The sequence below is a fragment of the Pholcus phalangioides genome, unplaced genomic scaffold, assembly GCF_987345545.1.
Source record: "Pholcus phalangioides strain wild (caught in Gottingen) unplaced genomic scaffold, Ppha-v1.0 ptg000021l_1, whole genome shotgun sequence".
Taxonomy (NCBI): domain Eukaryota; kingdom Metazoa; phylum Arthropoda; class Arachnida; order Araneae; family Pholcidae; genus Pholcus; species Pholcus phalangioides.
The window spans coordinates 12,841,590-12,863,424 of NW_028301614.1; the positions used below are offsets into that span (position 1 = coordinate 12,841,590).

The 21,835-nt window shown below is 36.1% G+C and overlaps 1 protein-coding gene across 1 annotated transcript in view; it reads right to left on the bottom strand.

Annotated features, from left to right (window-relative positions):
• Ge-1 (Enhancer of mRNA-decapping protein 4 homolog Ge-1) overlaps window positions 1-21,835 on the bottom strand; it is a 152,624-nt gene that overhangs the window by 96,349 nt on the left and 34,440 nt on the right. Inside the window, exons 7-10 of the mRNA XM_089249021.1 lie at window positions 19,139-19,243; window positions 7,995-8,107; window positions 7,059-7,142; window positions 2,710-2,805 (exon numbers count right to left, since the gene is read on the bottom strand). Coding sequence (XP_089105147.1) covers window positions 2,710-2,805; window positions 7,059-7,142; window positions 7,995-8,107; window positions 19,139-19,243 — 398 coding nt within the window. The remainder of the gene's footprint in view (window positions 1-2,709; window positions 2,806-7,058; window positions 7,143-7,994; window positions 8,108-19,138; window positions 19,244-21,835) is intronic.

The following is a 21,835-nucleotide window of genomic DNA, read 5'->3' on the forward strand; positions in this document are numbered from 1 at the left end:
GCGATTCAGAACTCATTATCTGGCAAGATTGGCGATCTGACACTCGCTATTTGGCGATATTGACAATTTAACTCTCGTTATTTGGCGATATTGACAATTTAACTCTCGTTATTTGGCGATATTGACGTTTTAACGCTCGTTATTTGGCAACATTGGCGATTTAACGCTCGTTATTTGGCAACATTGGCGATTTAACACTCGTTATTCTGCACAGTTTCTAAACTAACATTCGTAATTCAGCAGACATGCGCTTTTTACTCCCAGAATGAAATTTTTTTGCACGAAACTTCGAGATTTTAACACATGATAATCGACTACAATAATTTCTGCTGCTTCCAGTGACGACTTTTTTTTTTAAACGGAAACACTCGAATTTGCACTTTAAAGCTGAAAGACGTTACAAACCATCTTCAGTTAAACGATCACGGACAATATCGGGGTTTCGCGATGGAAAGCCCGATCAGGGGCGATAGTTTAAGTATAGTGGAATAAAACACGCTTTTTCTCGTAAAGAAACGTTTCGTGGCTAGCAGGAACAAAAATTTTTTGGCGTCCTTTCCGAAATTCCGGGCATACTGAAGCGAAATTCTCTATTTGGCGCAGAAAAATGTGAAAATACGCTATTGGAGCAGGATGGCGCAAAATATTAGTTTTGGCGCAGTGCGGCGCAATTGGCGCAGAGTTCCCACCCCTGCGATATATAACCGGAGTTGGTGTGCGGTAAAGAGTGGATGTGACACCACATCCACCATTTTTGGCCAAGGCAAAATTAAATGCTGCAATATACTAAAAAATATCCCAAGCTGAAAGAATTAGTTTGTGTTTTTACAACAGCACACCTCTGCTGAGGAGATAGCAAACGTAGGAGAGAAGTATCTCATCACTTTGTATGGGGGTAACATGCACAAAATTTGGATCACCTCCCTTACCTGCATTTCATCAAGGCTGCTGCAAAGACCTGCAAATTGTCTTGCACGACTGCCACAGACACAAGATGCTACCAAATACCATTCCTTCCGAACATACCACACAGTCCAGAACTGGTTGGGGTTCGAAAGACAACATACAGACTGGGGTTGCATGTGCACAGATCAAGGGCTCACACAAATTCAAGCCAGTAAGGATCCTGCACCTCAATCTTTACTGAATTTTATATCATGTCGTTGCAAGAAACAGTGCAGTGGGGCTTGCACAAGTCAAAAAGCAGGCCTAAAGTGTTCAGGTCTTTGCACTTTCTGTCACGGCCAGTCATGCCAAAACGCTTCTACTCCTATTTTGGAAGACAGCGACATAGATGAAGATGAGGCTCTGGATGTTCTTGAGCAAATTGAGAGGCTTGCCACCAATCCTTCGCTCACTCCCATTACAGTAAAAATGAGTTACGATGAGGATCACTCATTACCAAGACCTTCAAAGTGAGCTAAATTATAGAACTGCTATGAATCAAAATTTTTGTGAAGCAAGATTGTAGTGAAAAATTTCATTTTTTAACTGGTGAATATTGAATCATTATGTAATAACATTTGATTGTATTTGTATTTACTTACTTTTGAATTTTGTGTTTACTTTGAAAATTTATTAATATTGTAATGTTTAATTAATGTGTGATAAATTAATAGTATTTAATCACCAATATTCTGCAATGATATTTCTACAATATGTGCGTACTTCGTAATTTTTCAAAAATTATACCACTATGTAGTTCGATAACTATAGCTCGTAGAAAAAAATCATAAATATAAAAGTTCTAGCAAAAATTTTGTCTTCTACAATATTATAACTTACACTTTTGCTGTTCGATGTACAGGATCAGAAATATTGAGCAAAAACAAAAAAGTCCGAAAATTTTGAAATTTTTTTCAGTATAACTCAGCTTGCACAGTGCTTTCGTTAACACAAACTTGGTTTTTTACTAGTGGCTTTGGCCCCTACAACATATCAAAAAATTAGAAATACCCGACCTTTTGCAAGGAACCATGTATAATTTGACTGGGCTAAATATGTTTCATTTTTGAGCATAGAGATATTAATCGAAAATATGTATATTTTCAAGAATTTGCATGATCACTAATCATCAAAATTCGAAGAGATTATACTAAGAACAAGATATAATAATTTTCATTTGCAATTTTTACAATATTTTTTTGTGACATTATAAAAATTTAAATATTGTGTGTATAAATGATTACTGTTTATGATAATAGAAATATAATGAAGGTTGCTTTGATAAATAGAAATTTAATATTATAAATTATTTTCGACCTTCTGGAAGGACAAGCAGTCTTTTGAGCCACAAAGTGGTTGTATATGTATGTCCATTTTTGTTTACCTTTATTTATTTTTTGTGCATTTTTGTCTTGTCATCTTTCTTTCTTTTGTATTTTGTAATGTGTTTCTGTCCAATAAAAAAAAAACACTACCAGCTCTTAATGCATAGGAAGAAAAAAAACACAAAAACTTGTTTTTTAACTCTTATCTACAAGGAAGTGGCTGCTCACCGCATACAGAGGTGGCCGCGGAATGGGGATGATTTTTGTATTATGTCTATAGAGCCTATTGTCCATTCCGAGGAAAACTAGCCACGAACAGGGGTGGCCGCCTAGAGGAGTTTCACTGTATTTACTTCAGAAAATAATAATTGTTTTTTTCCTAAGATATAAAAACTGTATTTTTAATTTAATGACTGTTTTTTTCCCAATAAAAACCTACCTAATAGTCTGTAAACATGTCCATGTCTTGCAACTCCATATCTTCAATTCTTCGTTATGGTTAGCACCAGTCACAGCAAATTTCCAGAACTGAATACTGAGGACCAATAATGAATTTTTGTAGTGGCTTTTTTTAGCCTTTTTAAACAGCATCATGATAATGAGCAATAAAAAGAAAATACTTATATAAAAAACAAGTGTGTGATAAAATATTTCTTAATTGAAACACACTGTGTGCCTCAATTTGACAGTGAAGCATATTTACATAAGAAGTTATTACTAGGGCTCCAATTTTTATGACAAGTCATAATTTGGGCATTTTCGTGTTATTGGTCATATTAAGTATTTTTCAGCATCAATCATATTTTATGAATTTTCAAGCAATTATTTTTATCACTAAAAAATTTGATCTGGTCATTTCAGAGGTGGGATTGCTGTTGACTCGTTTTGGAGCAGTAAATTTAGTGTTCCGGAGCAGCAATCTGTGAATTCGGAGCAGTGCGTAGAATCATTATTACCTTTGTAAAAAATGAAAAATTTTTGAACAGAGATAATCAGATTATTAAATTTCGAACATTTTAACCAGTTATAGGGTTCTGGCATCAAAAATCAGTTTTATATGTTTGATAAAACTTACATCCACTAGTAGGGATGTAAAAATTAATCACATAATCCTAGCTGGGCATAAAAAAAAAGTAAAAGTTTACAAATCAAACAAATAAGCATACATTAAAAAAAATTTCATGACATTTTATTGATTCTGTTTCTGTTGACTCATGACTCTGTTTTCTTCCAATTTCTCAAGAACACTACACATTTTTTCTTTCAGTATTCTCAGATTAACTTGCCCACTTTCAATGTCTGCAAAGTTTTTCTCTTTACCACCCTCTCTCCACTTCTATCATTTTCTCTGCAGTGTTCAGCATAGTTTTTGATAACTGAATTTCCAACTCCCTTTCTTTTGCTTTTAGTCTTTATCTGATTCTTATCTGGTCATGGAAGTTTCTTATCAAAAGTTTTGTGGTGCTGAAGTCTGTCTTGGTACTTCAGATGCGAGCTGCGAACAGCTTTCAGAAGACTGGCATAGACATCAATATCTTTAGCATTTTGAGAATGTTGTACATAAGATTTTATTTGCCTAATGCCATTGATACTTTCAATCAAAAGATTTGATCTATGTTGCAGGAAATGTTTGTTTACACTAAAGCCCCTCTCGCAGTCTGCATTTCCATGTGGGCAAGACATAAGGCTTTGAAGAGCGCAGGAAAAATTTCGAACTTCACACTTCCATCCAAGTTTTTCAGATCAAATATAGATCCCCAATAGTTATCTAACCTTTGATAACTCACCTGTATATCTTCACACTGCAGAGAAATCCATTCATCCAAGAGAACAGGGGTATCTGAAGGACAAACAACTTACGGTAGTTTTGAAACAATGTACTTAATACATGATAATGAAGAGTTTTCCAGTCGGAAAACAGGATGCAAACACTTCATTTTTTTCACCCTGGTGTTCTCAAAAGGTAAAACTTTAAGCAAGTGCTTGACAATCTGGCACCAGTGCAAGTGATCTAGCACCTAGTAGAAATTTTTTCTTGAGAACAGAAAGATTGGATTTTATTTCAACACCAACAACCACATTTTTCCTCCAGTTCTAACTGCTTTCCATAGCTAAATTCTGGAGCTCAGCAATTCTGAATATGTTCAGATTTCAGGAAAGATGCCATAATTTTTCTAACAGGAGCTCTTAGCTCATTATATAAAATGTGTATGAGGGGCTCCTCTTTTTGAAATGTCAGAAAGCCATTTCATTAATTCTGGAATTTTCTCTTTCATTAATTCCAGAATTATCTTTCATTAATTCCAGAATTATCTTTCAGTAATTCCAGAATTATCTTTCATTAATGCTGTAATTATCACTTTCATTTATTTTGGAACTGAAACAAGGTTTAAGCTAGATAAAAAATTTCTTTAGCAAAAAAGCGAAAATGGGAAAAAAGCTTTAGCAAAATGCAGACATGCCAACATTGGCTTAAAACTTGTCAGTAGTGATCAATGTTCAGCTTTGCCATGTGAAGGGGGTACCCCTCTAACACATTATAATCATAGTGCAATGAAAAATAAAAATGCATTCAAAATGCAGCTTATTGGCACTGGAACCTAGAAGGCTCAGACCACATGACTCCCCGCCCCCCCTCCCGAAGCAACTTTCCGAGGCCGCCGAGTCGCTAAATAATTCATGGATATTAAATGTACTTCCAAAGTGAATACGCCCTTGTGGGCCGTATATATGGACGTCTTGCAACCCTAGACCCCACATATATCTTCCTGTTTTGTTCTAAGCGTGATTCTACTTGGTTCTGCTAACTCTAGACCCCCCCCTCCCTATGCCCGTTTTCTTCGTATCAGAGCTCTTACTGCGCCTATGATGAAACATTCTTTCTGACACAAGTTCCGTAAGCTCGACCATGCCCTATGCAAATGAAGCCAGGTCCGGACCCGCCGCGAAAACCTGTCCACTCCACCATTTTGAAGCACTCAAAAACCTGTTTGTAGACCACAGCGCGAGACGATTTTGACAGAAAATAGATTTTTGCACGTTTGGGCATTGAGTAGAGCGGCGGGGTTAGACATGGCTTTACAGATTGCCTTCTGCACACAAACAAAACAGATCGGTTAAGAGTTTGTCTTCTCACGTGCGCATACAAATTCATCGTTATGTTAAAATCCAGCCAATAAAGCTCATAGGTTACATTCGAACAAATGAAACCCATAATCTTACTGGTTGAATTTTTCAAATTTTATAAAAGAACTTTCAGGAAACTTTTATAGTGTAATCCGGCCGGGATTACACTATAAAAGTTTTAGAAACGTTATTTTATGAAACTTGAAAAACAACTAATAATGCCTATTCTGCCACATTTGCTTGAACGTAACTAACATGCTTAATGGTTTTATTAAAGAATTTTTCTAAAATTTTTGTAGTTTAATACAGGACATATGTTGTTTATTTATCATCAAAATTGCTGTGAGTAGTAATTTTCTTTGATAAAAGTTAAAAGTTCCATTCACATGTGCAAATGTTGCGGTAGCATTGGGAGTTCTAGCACAAACTTACTGACTTTTTATTTTGTAAGGAAAGAAATGTAAAGCAATCATTGGTGAAAATTCTCACAGCTGGTTTTAAACCCGCTTTTCCTATTTCCCATGTGAACAGGGATGCAGTCTCAAATTTAGCTGTGTAGGGAGGCGTTTACCTCTCATCCAAGGAGGCCTTGCTTGGGTGTTAATGAAAATTTAATTTTTGTTTACAACTCATTTCAAGTATAAATTTCAATGATATTTATTATTTTTATTTGATAATAAATAATAATAAAACAATTATTATTTTATATAGTTCAATACATCCATCATGTGTTGCAACGACACACTAAATGCATCTCATTGGCGATTTTAACTAGGGCTTATATTAGGAGCATCCTCAAAAATCATGCTAGGGCTTATTTTCGGGGAAACACGATATTCAATGAATCTTTTTTTTTTTAAATGTTAAAAAACACTAGCTTCTTTTTCAGTTTTGTTTTTTAATTAATTTTCAAAAAAAAAAAAAAAATGAAGCCAAAATTAAATATTAGCCATAGCCATAAAGACATTAAACAATTAGTAAAAGAATTCATAGAAATTAATTATCTGATAAGTAATGTAATCAATTACAGAAAATAATCATGAATTTTCTAACATAATAAAAATACATTAGCCAAGGGGGTACGTGAATGTAAGTCGCATTGCTCTGGGGGTGTGGGAAGGAAAAAAAGGTTGGAACCACTGATCCAGACATAAGACTGAATCAGGAAACAATGGCACTTCGTTGTTACAATAATTCCTTACGATTAAGGAAGACCCCCCATGTGAATTTGGATTCTCAGCAAAACTCATATACTATACAAAAAGCACGAAGGGACAAACATACAAAGATCTTCACTGTGGAGGAGATGCCATAAAGTATGAACTGTGCCAACAAAATGCCAAAAAAACCTCTGGACCGTAAAAGGTTAAAAATATACAAAAGGTGTTTGTACCAGGACTAACTTTCAAAACATGTGTCCATAATCAAAATTACTGGCACAAATTACACATGTATTTATGCAAATACAAAAACAAAGTCACAACAGGCAAAATGGCCAACAAGGTGGCTGAGAATTTGAAATATAGTCTTAAATTTTTTTTTAAACTATAAAAGCCACCATTCAAATCCTCACTATTTCAAATTATTGCACAAGAGATTAAAGTTAGATTATGTTGGAAGAAAATGAAAATCTTAGATGCAAAAAATAATGCATGATCTTACTCTGGACTGCACAATTTGTGATTGTCCAAAAAGAACAATGATGAAATTGGTTTTCCATCATGTGGCACCCATACATGCACACATCTGTAAAAAAAAAAAAAAATTAATGTAAAAATTTTCTCTCTGAAATCAATCTTTTAAACAAGAATTTTCTAACAATAGACTTTTTAATTATTTTCATCACCAGTATATACTAATATTATATATATACATAGTACACATAAATGTAGCATTAAGAAAAATCATTTTACACTATAGCCTATACCGATTAATGTGATCATATCAGAATTATGGGTTTCTGATAACTAGGGCTCTGATTTTTATGACCAAAAGATGAAACAATGATGATGGGTTAAGAAATCTAAATTTCAAGTTTTTTAACTGATCAGCAATGCTGTTTCATCTTTAGGTCATAAAAATCTGAGCCCTACTGATAACAGTAACCAATCTGAAAACTATATCCAAAACAAACCCAAATTAATCATCAGTACTCCCATTTCATGTGAAAAAACAGAACAGCTGTTTTTTCAACAACTGGTTGTGCAATATTCACTGCATTGCAAACTTTTTTTTTTGGAAATTTATCATACTGTTACATACCGTCACCTTATAATGAAAACCTTATACATCAATTTTTTTTCAAAAATGACCTTTTGACAGTTTTACTAGTTTGAGAACATCACACCTACACAGCTTAGGCCTATATCTTAATGTCTCACCAATTACAGCTTTTGAAGAAAAAAAAAATTGGCAACGAGCTACTCTGCATAGGAAAAAAAAATGAACCCCTTTGTGTGTTATTCAATGGGACATACCATTTCTTTCTCTCTCTCTTCCTGTAAAGTTCGGAATATTTGATATACAAGGTTTCCATTATAAAGTGAAAATATGGTTTATACTTTAGACTTTTTTTTTTAGTCCTTTAAAAATAATTACTTTGGTGGTCCTTCCAAGTCCATGGCATTGATGGAGAAAAATTTCACCTCACCATCAAGACTAGCAGTTGCAAGTGCCACGGCATCTGGCGAAAATGCAGCAGTGGTTATAGGCTATACAGAAATAAAATGTATGTAACATGTCAATCACACAAACCTGAGAAAACAAACTAGTCTGAAGATACAAAAATAATTTAAAAATGAAAAATATATATAATTAGCATAATATCTCTTAGATAATCAACCACTTTCACAAGGGGACACCAGTATCGATTGGTAAGGGACAATTCTAGGTTATGGTGTCACAGGGAATTTTCTTTAATACGTTGTTAATAAATGGAATAGGTTATTCCCAGAGGTAGTAAATTCTAACCCAAATTGAAACGTTTAAAAAGAAATATGATAAACATGTTGGGGTAAATCGAGAAGCTATCCATACTTAGAATAAGATAACCATAGGTATTATTATGGGCATTGTATAATATTTTATCATGTATATATATATATATATATATATATTGTTTGTAATTGCATTTTTCACTGGGTTGCTGTACTTTTGAAATATATGACATCCATATTTGTTATGGGAATCTTTTTCTCAGCCACCTCGTTGGGCGTTTTGCCTGTTGTGGCCTTTTGTATTTGTATCTAGTTACTTTTATTATTTTCTGATTTTATTGAAGAATGGATATATTTCAAACCTTTGAATCCTGAATCAACTTCCTAATGAATTCTTCCCACAAAATTTTTATCGTATTCAGTAAATGATACTTGGTATAAAAAAAGAAATTAAGATTTATAAATGAAGAGGGCGCGGTAGCCCGGTCGATAAGATACTCGCCTAAAGTACCAAAGGATGTTTAGAGGTGTCGCGAGTTCGATACCCGGTTCGTCCTTGTCAGAAAACTTTCCTGACACAGGGGTACAACAAAAAAAACGGCGACTTGACCGCAGCAAAAAATTGCTACCGCAGGGAGTCCCCCATCGAGGGGTTAGCGCACCAACCTCTCGACGAGTATAAAAAACAAGCCTGCCGTTCGGAATCGGCAATAAATTGTAGGTCCCGGTCTAATTAGCCCTCGTGCGCAGAAAATGACCGTGGTGCGACAAAAATGATCAAAATTATAAATGAAGATAATAAAAAAACTGAATATAACAATAGGAAAAAAATATTTCAAGCACAAAAATAATTTGCGTCCAGTGGCGTTGGATGTGTTTCAAACATGTGGATGCTTGCCTTGAGCATTATGTAGGAAATTACGATTTCTGAATCAATTCTGGAGACACTCTGACCTGTGTCACGAATTACCATAGGTGCTCAAGCACCCACAGCTCAGATGCCACCTGTTTGCATCTAAATCTTAGAACAAACCACATTAAAGATAATTTATTCAAACATATTTGAAGCAAGCTCACAAAGTGGTACTCTACAAGTTACTGGAAGCAATATAATCTTGCCTAACAAAAAGAAAAAAATAAAGAGAAAAAAACTAGCATTTCCTGCCATCTCCTAATAATTAAATGAAGCGCATTTCACATTTTCCTTAGGCTATCATGAAGAATTGAAGTGATATTTATGTGATATAAGTGCTTATGAAATGGTATTCAAAAGTAAATAAAGGATTAAAGATAATTTCAAACCTAATATTATCAGAATGGATTAACAATATTGGTCTTCTAATATCAGAAGCAAGGAAAACAAAAACGTTTATTAAATAACTATAAACCCCACACATCTTTAGATAACAATGGGTTTTCATAAACCCAGATAATACTAGGCCTACATAAATTGGTGATGAGCCAATCAACTTTCAGACCAAGTCCTACTTTAGTCTGAAGTAGAATGATAGCAGCCTCCAAAGCAAAACGTTTTGCATTGTTCTGAAATGAGCCCTCGGCTGAATGGAAATGTTTTGCAATAAAAATCATCATAATGTATTTTTCTACAGTTTTCCTTAAAATTCTTCCATATTGTTATGCAGTAGCACTGATTGTTCTACTACGAACTCATATTCTGAATTGGGGATATAGCAGCCTAGTTTTAAAAATCACCATAGTGAGTGAAATATTATTTCGGCATATTCTGCTTTAAGGTTATAGCAGCCTGGCATTAAAAATCACCATAGTGAGTGAAATCTTTCAGCATTCACTGTATAGTACTATACAGGCAGAACAGCGGGTGTAATAATGTAATGCTATTGGGTTAGGTTCATTCATAATCTCAACTTCCATGAATCAGAGTAATCTAAAGAACTACCACATCAAGAAAACAGTAGAAGAAAGAGCCATGCTTTATTTCAGAATATAACTACTGGACAATGAATACCCAACCACATATTACTAAGAATGTTCAAGTCGTCATCTCAATACTAAAAACAGAACAGCTACAACCATGGCCTTCACCATATTTCGTATTTCGCATAATATTTGTAAGATTTGCTCATTGAGTGTATCTGAGATATAAAAACTAAAAAAAACTAGCCTTTCCTGAAGTTGCTCCCTAGATACAGTGGTATCAAAAAACTGTATATTTGTATGCAAGCAACTTCAAACAACAGAGCACTAAAAAAAACCCTGGAAGACATTAAAAATTTTGTGCTATGGCATAAATAGCAGCTCTCATAGGAGCTCCTCTCTTGAACACAATACAAAACAATAGACAAATAGCAGGGGGAAAAATCTGAAGATATCATTGAATAAGCTTGCTATTTTACATTTTGCTATTTATCATAGTATTCTAATTTCTCTGTACTGCCCTTTTAATAATACTCCTAGATGCCATTGACGGGTTATTACGCATCAAATACCCAGAATTTCCGAAAAGGATGCGTAAAAAGTATGTTCACGCATCCTCCAGGACGCGTTCTTTCCTAGTTCTAAGAAAAAAGTAGAGAGAAAAACCTCCCCAACTTTTTTCCCTTTCTTTTTACCGTGTATCATGATCGCGCGACCCTGAAAAACTGGTTTTAGTACTTCGTACACTACTGTATTGATATACACGCGGGTTGTTGAATAAGATGAGGGATATTTGGTTGCTTCCCTGAATGAGGGGCCGTGTACAGAAGTTTCAAATTTCGGATTTTTTATTACCCTGCAGATTTTCTCCCTTCCGGTTATATACGGGAAATCACGGTACTTTCGCGGGTATCGGCTGGCATTCAAAGACTGCGTTTATATGGTGTAAATTCGTCTTGTTCCTACAGTATTGCAAATGTGAGGTTTTTTTTTAATCATAAAGAATTGGAACGCCCGTTCAAATTGTAAAACCTTCCTGATATCGTGGAAAAAACCTGAATCTGTAGAAACTTGATCTTGAATATCCAGTTTTGTCATCTAGCTGCTATGCGGTAGTCACCGTTTCACATTGCTAAAATCATGGGTGTGTAAGCAGAATCGGCTTTTGGAGGGGCACAAGGATCTAATTCTTCAGATACACTGGTGTAAGAAATTAAGAGAATTTGCAGACTTGGTCAATTATCTCTAAAACTACTGTACCAATTTTAATGAAATTTGATATATACATACATTGATACAATACAAAACAAATAACACTCATTGGAGTCGGAAGGTATGAAACAGCGGTTGAAGAATAGACAAAAAAATGGGTTAATAGATGGGTTAATAGGAGGTATGGTCCCCTCTTACAGATATACAGGTCTCGCAGCGTGATTTCATACTTGAAATAAGGCAGTTTATCATTTCCTGTGGCAATTGGTCCCACTCGTTCAGCAACGCTGTTTTCATTCCCTGGATGGTTCCCGGAGGGAGGTTGCTAGTTGCAATTGCCCTCCCCAGAGCATCCCAGATATGCTCTATAGGGTTAAGGTCTGGAGATCTGGATGGCCAATCCATCCGGCGAATATCCTCACTCTCTAGAAAATCGTCGAGCAGAAGAGCTCTATATGGCCTCGCGTTATCGTCCATTAAAATGAACTCAGGGCCAACTGCACCCCTGAAAAGACGAACATAGGGCTCCAAGACCTCATCCCTATACCTCACACCAGTCACAGTGCCTCTTTCAAAGACATGGAGAGGTGTGCGGCCATCCAACATGATGCCTGCCCAGACCATTAAACCTCCTCCGCCATAATGGTCGATTTCGCGGACATTAGAGGGTAGGTAGTGGGTCCCTGGTTCTCTCCATATAAACGCACGGAGAGAATCGGTGCTTAGGCTGAACCGGGACTCATCAGTGAAGAGAACGGTCGCCCATTGATCCATACTCCAATCTCTATGCTCTCTGCACCATGATAAACAGATTCTCCTGTCCGTAGAAGTGAGCGGGAAGCAAACAGCAGGTCTTCTTGCAAACAACCCTCTCTCATGATGTCTTTTGGAAACAGTCACCCTTGATACACGGGTTCCTGTGGCTGCATACAAGTCAGGAGAGAGCTGAGAAGCTGTAGCACTCCTGTTACGCCTCGCTATAATCGACAAATGATGATCTTCTCTGGCCGTCGTGGCTCTTGGACGACCTTGCCCAGGCTTTCTCTCGATGGATCCGGTATCCTGGAACTGTTTCCATAAGTCACACACACAACGCTAGGCGTTAGATTGAACTCTCTACAAATCTGGACTTGAGATTGGACTGCTTCTAGCCTCCCCACAATTCGCCACCTCATTCCATCATCTAAACGTCGGTGGTTACTCATTTTTACTGTTACAATTTGAAATTAACCGATTGCTGCAAAATAACACCAAGAAACTCGCCGAGGTGCGCTAGCGAACGAAATGCGTCTTAACTTACGCACGCTTATAAAGCATGTTTCTCTACTGGCTCCACCTACACACACGTGTACGCTTACGTATTTGACGTACTTTGACTCTTTGACAGAAGATTTGCATTTTTGTCTAGAAGCAGTAGTTTTATATTCAGTTCAGTTCTTTTCATGAAATTCGATAAAATATGCAAATTCTCTTAATTTATTTCACCAGTGTAGTATAAAGTATAAAAGAAATTATTTTATTCAAATATTTTAATTCTCTACAAAAATATTTTTAAATTTTGATCCGGGGAGGGGGGGGGGGAGAAGGAAGAGGCCCCTTATAACCTCTCCCAAATTTTGCTTTTGGTGAAAATCAGTGTTTGGAACTTGCGATAGTTGATAATTGACTAAAAATGTGATTTTCTGGGTCACACACATATGCACACTCCAACACAAATCTGACATAGCTCCCATATTCAGGTGTGAAAATATGTGGCAGTTAAATGGCGACAGATCAGAATGGTGGACCATCAGGGAAGGAAAATAAAATCATTTTACCAGGAAAACCAAAGTATGAATAGGGAATGAGAAGATAAAATAAGTGTCTGAGAGAGGAGAGAGAGAATCTAATTTACTTCAAATTTGATCAGAAGATATTGAAAATGCTAAGACATTTTTAAGAAAATGTAAAAGCAATCAGAAGGGAATTTATACATTGATTAGTAAATATATAAATGTGTGCCTTCAACTTGATTAAAGTGGATCGTGCTTATAGGAAAACACTTCAAACAGGAAATCTCAATAAGAATTACTTATTGTTTGGACCACGAAAATAAGTTGTACTAAGTAGAAAAACATTCTAAATGGGAGAAACGTTGTAAGCGGGATCAACTGTATATTTATTTTAGATTTATTACATGTGCGGAATTCCATTCATTAAATTCTCAGTGCTAATGAGCTTCTTCGCAAGCTTTTCCCACTAGTAAATAATGAAAGTAAATGAACAGGGTTCATACAAAATTTTTCAAATGAAAAATAAGGAGTCATGGGGGTTGCCGCCCCCTCCCCGAAAAAAACATTGCACCACTAGACAAAAACAAAAGAAGCCCGCATGTGGATTGATTTTCATTTAAATGTCTTTTTTTTAAATTTCTATTTCAATGGATCCAAGATTTCAACTTTCAGAATTAAAAGTATGATGGGTAGGAATTTCAGTTGCTGAAAAGGAAGAGGTATGCCGTGACTGTATGCATGAGTAACAGGCAACTATTTGAGAACACAAAGTAAAACAGTCACAGAGCATGATGATCAGGATTAGGGGGGGTATTGAAAAGTGTAGTAAGAAAGAAGAGAGCAAGAGTTGCGGTAGTAATATTAAAATTATTTAAAAAAATCGGAAGTGATGTACTGAGTTTGAAATAAATTTTTTTTTAAATCTTGCTTCAGCTGTGCCCACTTCTATGAGAAACAGAGAGAGATAACAGATATCAACCAAATAAGAGTTTAAATCACTGTACACTGTTTATGAAAATATGCTCATAACCTACAAAATAACTAACAACTTAATTTTTCATTCAAATCCTTTCATATACATTTTTATTGAAAAAAAGCCACAAAATGTATTTTTAAAAAAACTCATCCAGTTTTTTCTTCTACAAGTCATGACAGCTTCACATGATCTGCATTTGTGAATGAGTCGAAAAATTTTTATTGAAAATTAAATATCAGGGAAAAGTTTATGAACATAACTATACTGGGGGGGGGGGGCAAAGTCGTCTTGCACCCTTCGGCAACAACACCCTTTTTCTCGTCACATATCTTGTTTATTTCGTCCACTTTGTCAGAGTAATATGAAAAGTAGCATTGTGAAAATGTGAAAGCACCAGCTGACTGAGGAATTTTACAATCTTAAAGCAACAAAAAGAAAACCAACGAGATTCACCAAGCACCCTTCCAAAATGTGTCAACTTCCCCCATGAAGGTCCCCAGCTTGGAGCCCTGCTGTATCTCCCCCCCCCCCCCCATGAGGACCACAAAAAATTTTAATTCATATTCATTTTACCAACAACAAAAATCCAAGGGCCCCAACCACGGCGCAAGAAGTCAATATGCAGAGTTTTTTATGGACCTGATACATAGATTTATAGCAAAGTTTTACTGCTAAAGCTACAATGAGATCCACCCAGGGCCCAGAAATGAAACCTGTCAACTTCTTATCGGGCACTCCAACCTGGAGGCCTGTCAGACTTCTCCCTGTGAGGGCCAAAAACAAAAATTTTCATTTGTATTCATTTATCCAAGGAATAAAATCCAGGGTCCACAACCGAGGGCCAGCGACCCAATTTCCAGATTTTTAGTGGAGGGCCCAGACTGGATTTATCTAAGGCTTCCACTGTTGCAAATTTTACAATGTTAAAAAACAATTGAGATTCATCCAGGACCCCCCCCCCCTCCGAAATGAAACCTGTCAACTTCCCCATCGGGGACCCCAAACTGAAGCCATATCTACTCCTCCTGCCCCCGTAATTTTTTTGTAAAATTTTTCACTTGTATCAATTTCACAACAAATAAATTCCAGGGCCACCTGACTGGATTTATCTCGGGCTTCCGTTGTCGCAAATTTCACAATGTTACATAACAAAAAAACAGACATTCAGCATAATAAAATTAGACATTTCTAGTCACCTGAATGATCAATATTAATAGAACTATATCAAGAGCAATATTATTTTTTATCGAAAATTTTCGAAAATCCAAAGTAATCCAAAAAGTAATTTTATAAATTTCAGACATGAAAAAATTGATGATACTCAAATATCGGAAAATAATTGTCTATTATTGTAAATCTATCAAAAATGCATGAATTATGAACTCAATTTTTGGCACAAGTTCATTTAGAAAATTCGGTCCGGATCAAAAAAAATAAAATGCTGTATAATTCATGAAAGCATAAAGGGTTAGGATGGCATGCAAATTTCATAAAAATATCGATCCATCAAACGGATGTTAAAGGATTGAGGAACCATTCAGTATACTGCATAATATAGGCGACTCGAGACATCGTTTCGCCGCACTAGTAAAAAAAAAATCCTAGCAGTGTTCAACTTTCTCAGGGGTCATTCAAGTATTATGTCAGCATCGAAGGGGGAGGGGGTTTTCCGATTTGCTGACTTTTGATGATGCTTACGTTATCAACCACCCTCTATGAAAATATGAAATATTCTGGCATCCTTATTCGCCAAAAACGAGAAAAATCTTTCGCTAGTTTGTGGGCCCCTGAACTAACGTTCTTTCTAAATCCCTTACAGAATCACTTCAGCTATCACTAAATGTTTCATGGATCCTTTAAGTGCTCAGGAAATGTGTCCGGGCTGCTTAAGTGCTCTGGGACTGTGCAACGCATCACTCAAGTGATCCATAATTATGTCACGGATCACTTAAATTATCTGGGAATGTTTTGTGGGTAACTTTTGAGTGATGTCGCAATGCACGGGGAGGGGGCCGCTTATATGCTCAAAAATTGTGCCACATGTCACTCAAAGGATATTTAAATGTGCCACAGATCGTTTAAGTGTTCTGGAACTGTGTCGCGGGTTACTTAAGTTATCTTTGAATGTGCCACGGGATACTTAAATGATCTGGAATTTTGCCACAGGTCAACTATCTGTAAATGTTCCACCTAGTTCATTTTTGCAAAATTGGGTTTGAGGGGGCAAGCCACATCAGATAACCTTCAGGACCACATTTGGTACGTGGGTCAAGGTTTACTATATATGGCTATAAGGATGCTGAATTTCTTAAAGAGTAATTTTGAATTCTTACCCTTCAAATAGCATTGAAACTAACAAAAAATCGATAATAATATATAAAGGTATTTTCTTTCGAAATTAATTTTTTTAAAATGTGTTTGTACATTTAAAAAAAAAAGTTTAGTCTGGGGGGGGGAGGCGCACGAGCCCCCTTATGTTCCCCCCCCCCACCAATATGCATTAGGAAGTAGGGGGAGCAGTACTGACGTAATTTTGCTGACAGTGGGGAAGGAGGTCAGAGTTTTGCTTACGGAGGCGGGGGGGTCAAAAATTGCTAAAAGTTTGCTGACGTAATACTTGAACGGTCCCTCACCACTGGGCGTGGGGGAATTTTCTGGTTCCGCAGAGTGATGTCGTTCAATGGACCATAGATATTTAACGCTGACCAGTTTGCAACATTGGCAGGAAAACGTCAATATTAGCGATTCTGTAAAAAAATCTTACTTTTCGAAGCAAAAGCGTATAATCGTATTAATTTGCTAAAATCGTACTAAATACGGTTGGTAAGTATGCACAACCATTGGATGTTCCAATCCCATCCCCTGCTTTCACGTTTCCTATTACAATGGAGAGGTTTTTTTTTTTCTTCTCTTTTCTCCCTCTTTATATATTCAGGGAAGCTTCCTCTTATTTTTCTAGGCAAAGTCATTTATCACCATGGGGAATGCCTATTCTAAGAAAGATCATCCCATCAGAGAAAAAAATAAGGACTATCTCAGGAGTGGCAGCGAAAAGTAAGGAGTTATAAGGGTCCTTCCCCCCAGAGAGAAATGAAAAGCTAGGACTTTTTAAGGAGTTTGTAAGGATGTGCGACCCCTGATGAACCTTTGGATAGAACATTTTTAGATAATTGATTCACAGATACCTTTTCTTACCCAGACCATGACCCACCGCTCAGTCTCAACGAGGAAATATAAGCAGGTGATCAAAGACTTGGGGCATACTGGAATAAATTTTTTTTTGAGAGGGACTCACTTTCACCAAAAAAGGATCCAGATTTTTCAAATAATCTGGGTCCCGGGACCCAGGTAAATTAGAGTTCAGTGGCATCTCTGAATACTGTTGAATTGCTCTGGCGAATTTAGTAATCACATACCATTGAATAGAAATGTGAGGTATAAATTTTATTCTAATACTGCAATTACAGGGCACCCACTCAAAAAATTAGAAAAAGTAGGACAAAACAGTAGGATGGAGGAAGGGTGCCCCCCCCCCCCTCCCAGACAACATAATATAGAAACATAGCATAATAGTAAAAAAACTCAAACGATTTTTTATTTTTAAAAAATTAAAATATTCATAGAACTATTTCAGTAACCTATAAGGTTGAGACAAAGCAAAATGACAGAAATGACTTGGTCACAAAAAACAATTTTCGGCCAAAACAGGGTACTAGCAACTACATACTGCCTCTCTTCACAATATATATTGCATTCTTTTTTGGAGCCTGGCAGTCCAGCCTGTCACCTCTCTTCGACAACCCACAGCAAATTATGAAGGCATTCTAGTTTTTTAAGAATGACACTCTTTCGAGACAACCTTCGACAGCAGTGAAAAATGTGTAAATTACAAGGTTCGATGTGAATAAGTCAAGGTGAACAGGATGGTTTTACTGTGTTGTCCATCCTCTTTTGTAAGAGATTGGTCTACATTTTACTGTTTAATGCCAGGAAGTTTTCAATAACTACTCTACTTGATGAACACTCAAACTCAGCAAATGAAAAATAAAACAAATGGTCCACATACACCCCCCCCCCCAACAACCTTAAAAATGCATATAATTTCTGCTTTGGCAGAATCATTAATTGTAATCTATTACATTTGTATTATTTGGCATTATATCAATGATTCCCTCCTCAATTAAAATCGATTACACAATTTTTTTTGATAGGATTTGGTAGGAGAAGTAGGACATTTTATTTTAAAAAGTAGAAAAAGTGGGACAAGTAGGAGACTTGCAATTACCAAAAAATATAACAAATCTTTCCTCACCTGTCACCTCTTTTTTTTTTTAAATTCATTACTGAGGTTTTTTTCTTTTGAAAAGCAGATTAACTTTATTCAATCATCGCACTCCCCTCATAATTAGAAAAATTGATGACAGATGCAGGCCCGTCATTAGGGGGGGTCAGGGGGACTTTTGAAAATACACTAAAAATGGTATACATATATACATATATTGAGTGCATGTTCTTTTCCCCCCTGGAAAAAGTTGAAATAACGGCCCTGGACAGATGGCAGCACTACACATAACAAGCATTACATAGTAACAGACTTCACGTTAGGTTCACAACGCATACCAATTCATTAGAAATTCCATAGAGGAATGTGGACGAGGTGTATGTAAGGTTTAGTAGTAGATTAACTCATTTTAATAGACTCTGACAGCACAATAAATATTATAATAAATATAATATTGAAAGCACTAGAAACACTGAAATATTCAAAACAAAATTTCCGAATAATCTATATATCTCTTCAGTAAAAACCTGTGAAAGAAATTCTCAGTGTGCTTGCTTATTTTTTGAGGAATAAAATTTTATCAAACTAAAAAATCCACTTTTCTTTTTTATTTCTGAAACCCATATTTTTGCAATTCCCCTCAAATAACATTTTATTTGTTCACTGACCCCTTCATGTTCACAAATCAACTTCATCCCAGTCTGAACAGTCTCTATTGGCATCTCAACTTGATTGTATTCCTTCACAACAGCATCAACATTCCAGATTTCAGCCTAAACAAAAGAAAATATGCATAAATAAAATACGTTGAGAATTTCTGCAAGAAAATATTTATCTTTTATGAAATTCCTGCGCACATGTAGAAAAGACATATGTGTGTGTGTGATGGTCAAAGCCCAGAGTTGGTCACTTCACAAACTGGCCGTCCAGTTGATCCAGCCAATGTCCATATATGTCATCCTACATATAGATTACTAAGATATTGATATTCAGATTCCTTTCATCATTAGGGTTGCCATAACAATCATGGTTAGCTATGTCTAATTATAAATTGTCATAATTATCACCAAAAATATGCCAACATGGCAATCACCCCGAATTATAGGGATTGATATATACATAGGGGCTGGAAAAGCCTGAATTTTGAACATTGGCCAGGTCAACTGGACCAGCCACTTTGCAAACCTACCAACTTTGAGCTTTGGCAGTAATATATACAGTAGAAACTGCTTATAGGAATAACAAATAATGTTATCATTTGTGTAGTATTATCCCTTTTGCAAGTTACAGACGAAACCTAAATCATAATATGGGAAAAATTTTGTTTTAATTATCAAGACTTTGTTTATAAAAAAAATTATAATATCAAACCATATTTTCTCATTTAAGTTTTCTTTCATACATTTTGAAGCTACGGTTGGGGTTTTTTAGACTAAAATTCCTTCTCCCCTCAGTAAGTCACCTTTATCAGTAAATTTACTCAATGGATAAATATGTAGTATGGGTATCTTATATATAAATGTGAAAGTATCTATGTATGTTCTTTATACAAATCGACAGTTTTAGACTGATCGTCGCCAGATTTTGCATATATACCAAACGGGGACGGGATTGAACCGTAGGCTACTTTAAAAGTTCGTCAGAGCTGGGCAAATGCCCGAAATGGGCAAAAAACTGTCGGGCAACAATGGTTTTTGGGCCTCAACAATTACTTTCGGAACGTTTACTTTGGTTACTGTGGTTTCCAACAATGTATTTCAGACGTGAATATATGCCTTTACAATGGTTTGTCACTTTCCAATCCTCCCAGTAATTGAAGAAAACCCGGGAAGCACCGGGTATTTCAGCTAGCCTATATACAGGGTGTTCTGTAAGTGATAATGCGGCCTTTATCTTATCAACTGCATTAGTTATCATTATCCACCAACATGCGAGTTCAACTGCAAAATGACTCAGCACTGCTATCATTTTCACATAAGTTGATCAAACTTGGCAATGGAAGAATTCCCTTAGACCCAAGCACTGGACTGATTATGTTCCCAAATCGATTTTGCCAGTTGTTAAATTCAGTTCAAGAACTTGCAGACGAAGTCTTCGCAAACATTCAACAAAATCACTGAAACCATGAGTGGCTTTGTGAGAGAGCGATTCTGGCACCGAAAAATGACAGTGTGAACAAGATCAACGAAAAAATCCTAAAAATGATTCCGGGAGATCCACATCTTACAAATCGTTGACACTGTCACAGACACAGCGCAGACAGTGCTGTATCTGTGGATATTCCGGGTGTGCCACCACACAACTTGACCCTCAAAGTCGGAGCACCTATAATGCTTTTAAGAAATTTGGAGACACCGATACTCTGCAATGGCAACAGACTCTGCGTGAAGAAATTACACACTTACATCATTGAAGCAATGATTCTAACTGGATGTGCTGGAGGAGAAGATGTTTTCATTCCACGTACCCCAATTATCACTGAAGAAATGCCATTCACTTTCAAGTGATTAGTTCCCGATTCATTTAGCTTTTACCATGACAATCAACAAAGCGCAAGGCCAGTTGTTATCAACCTACTTGAGTCCTGTTTTTCACACGGACAGCTTTACGTCGCCTGTTCGCGTGTTGGTAATCCTAAAAGTTTGTGCATCTACACACCAGATGGGAAAACAAAAAATATTGTGTATCCACAAGCAATTGCCTGAAGTTTTTAATTAAAATGTTTAAAAATGAAAGTAATTTTTTCTTACTTAATGCAGAAATATTTTGATTAAGAAATAATTAATAAGCTATACATATATGAATTTTTTACGGGGCGGGCAACGTCGCTGGGTATCAGCTAGTATTCTATCAAAACACTAGAATTCACATTAAACAGTTCTATTCCAGATCCTCATAGTGGCTAGATAGAAGAAAAAAGGATCTTAGCTTAAAGGGAAAAAAATCTCCATTTGGAACAGTATTACAAAGAAAGTCATTGGAATGCAGCTCTGCGAATGAATATTTTGCAACCAGTTTCATGTAAAAAAAATAGAGCTTTCCCATGTCATGGGTTAGTTCGGGATAAAATCTTTAATCAATTATTTTTATCAGAGTCCCAAGTTGATCATATCACGCGCTATGCACTGCATTATGTGATTGTGAAAAATCATTTGATTCCTACCAAAACCATTGTTACATACAATATTCACATACTAAATGTTCCATTATAAGCATTTTTTTAAATATCTTTTTTGTATTGCAGATGCACAACAGACACGGAAAAAACTTGTTAAAACCAGTGCTTGGCAAATTGAGAAAAATTTGAGTGCAAGCAAAATATCATAGGTGCCAAGTATTTTTTTTTTTCGTCCAAAACAGTATAT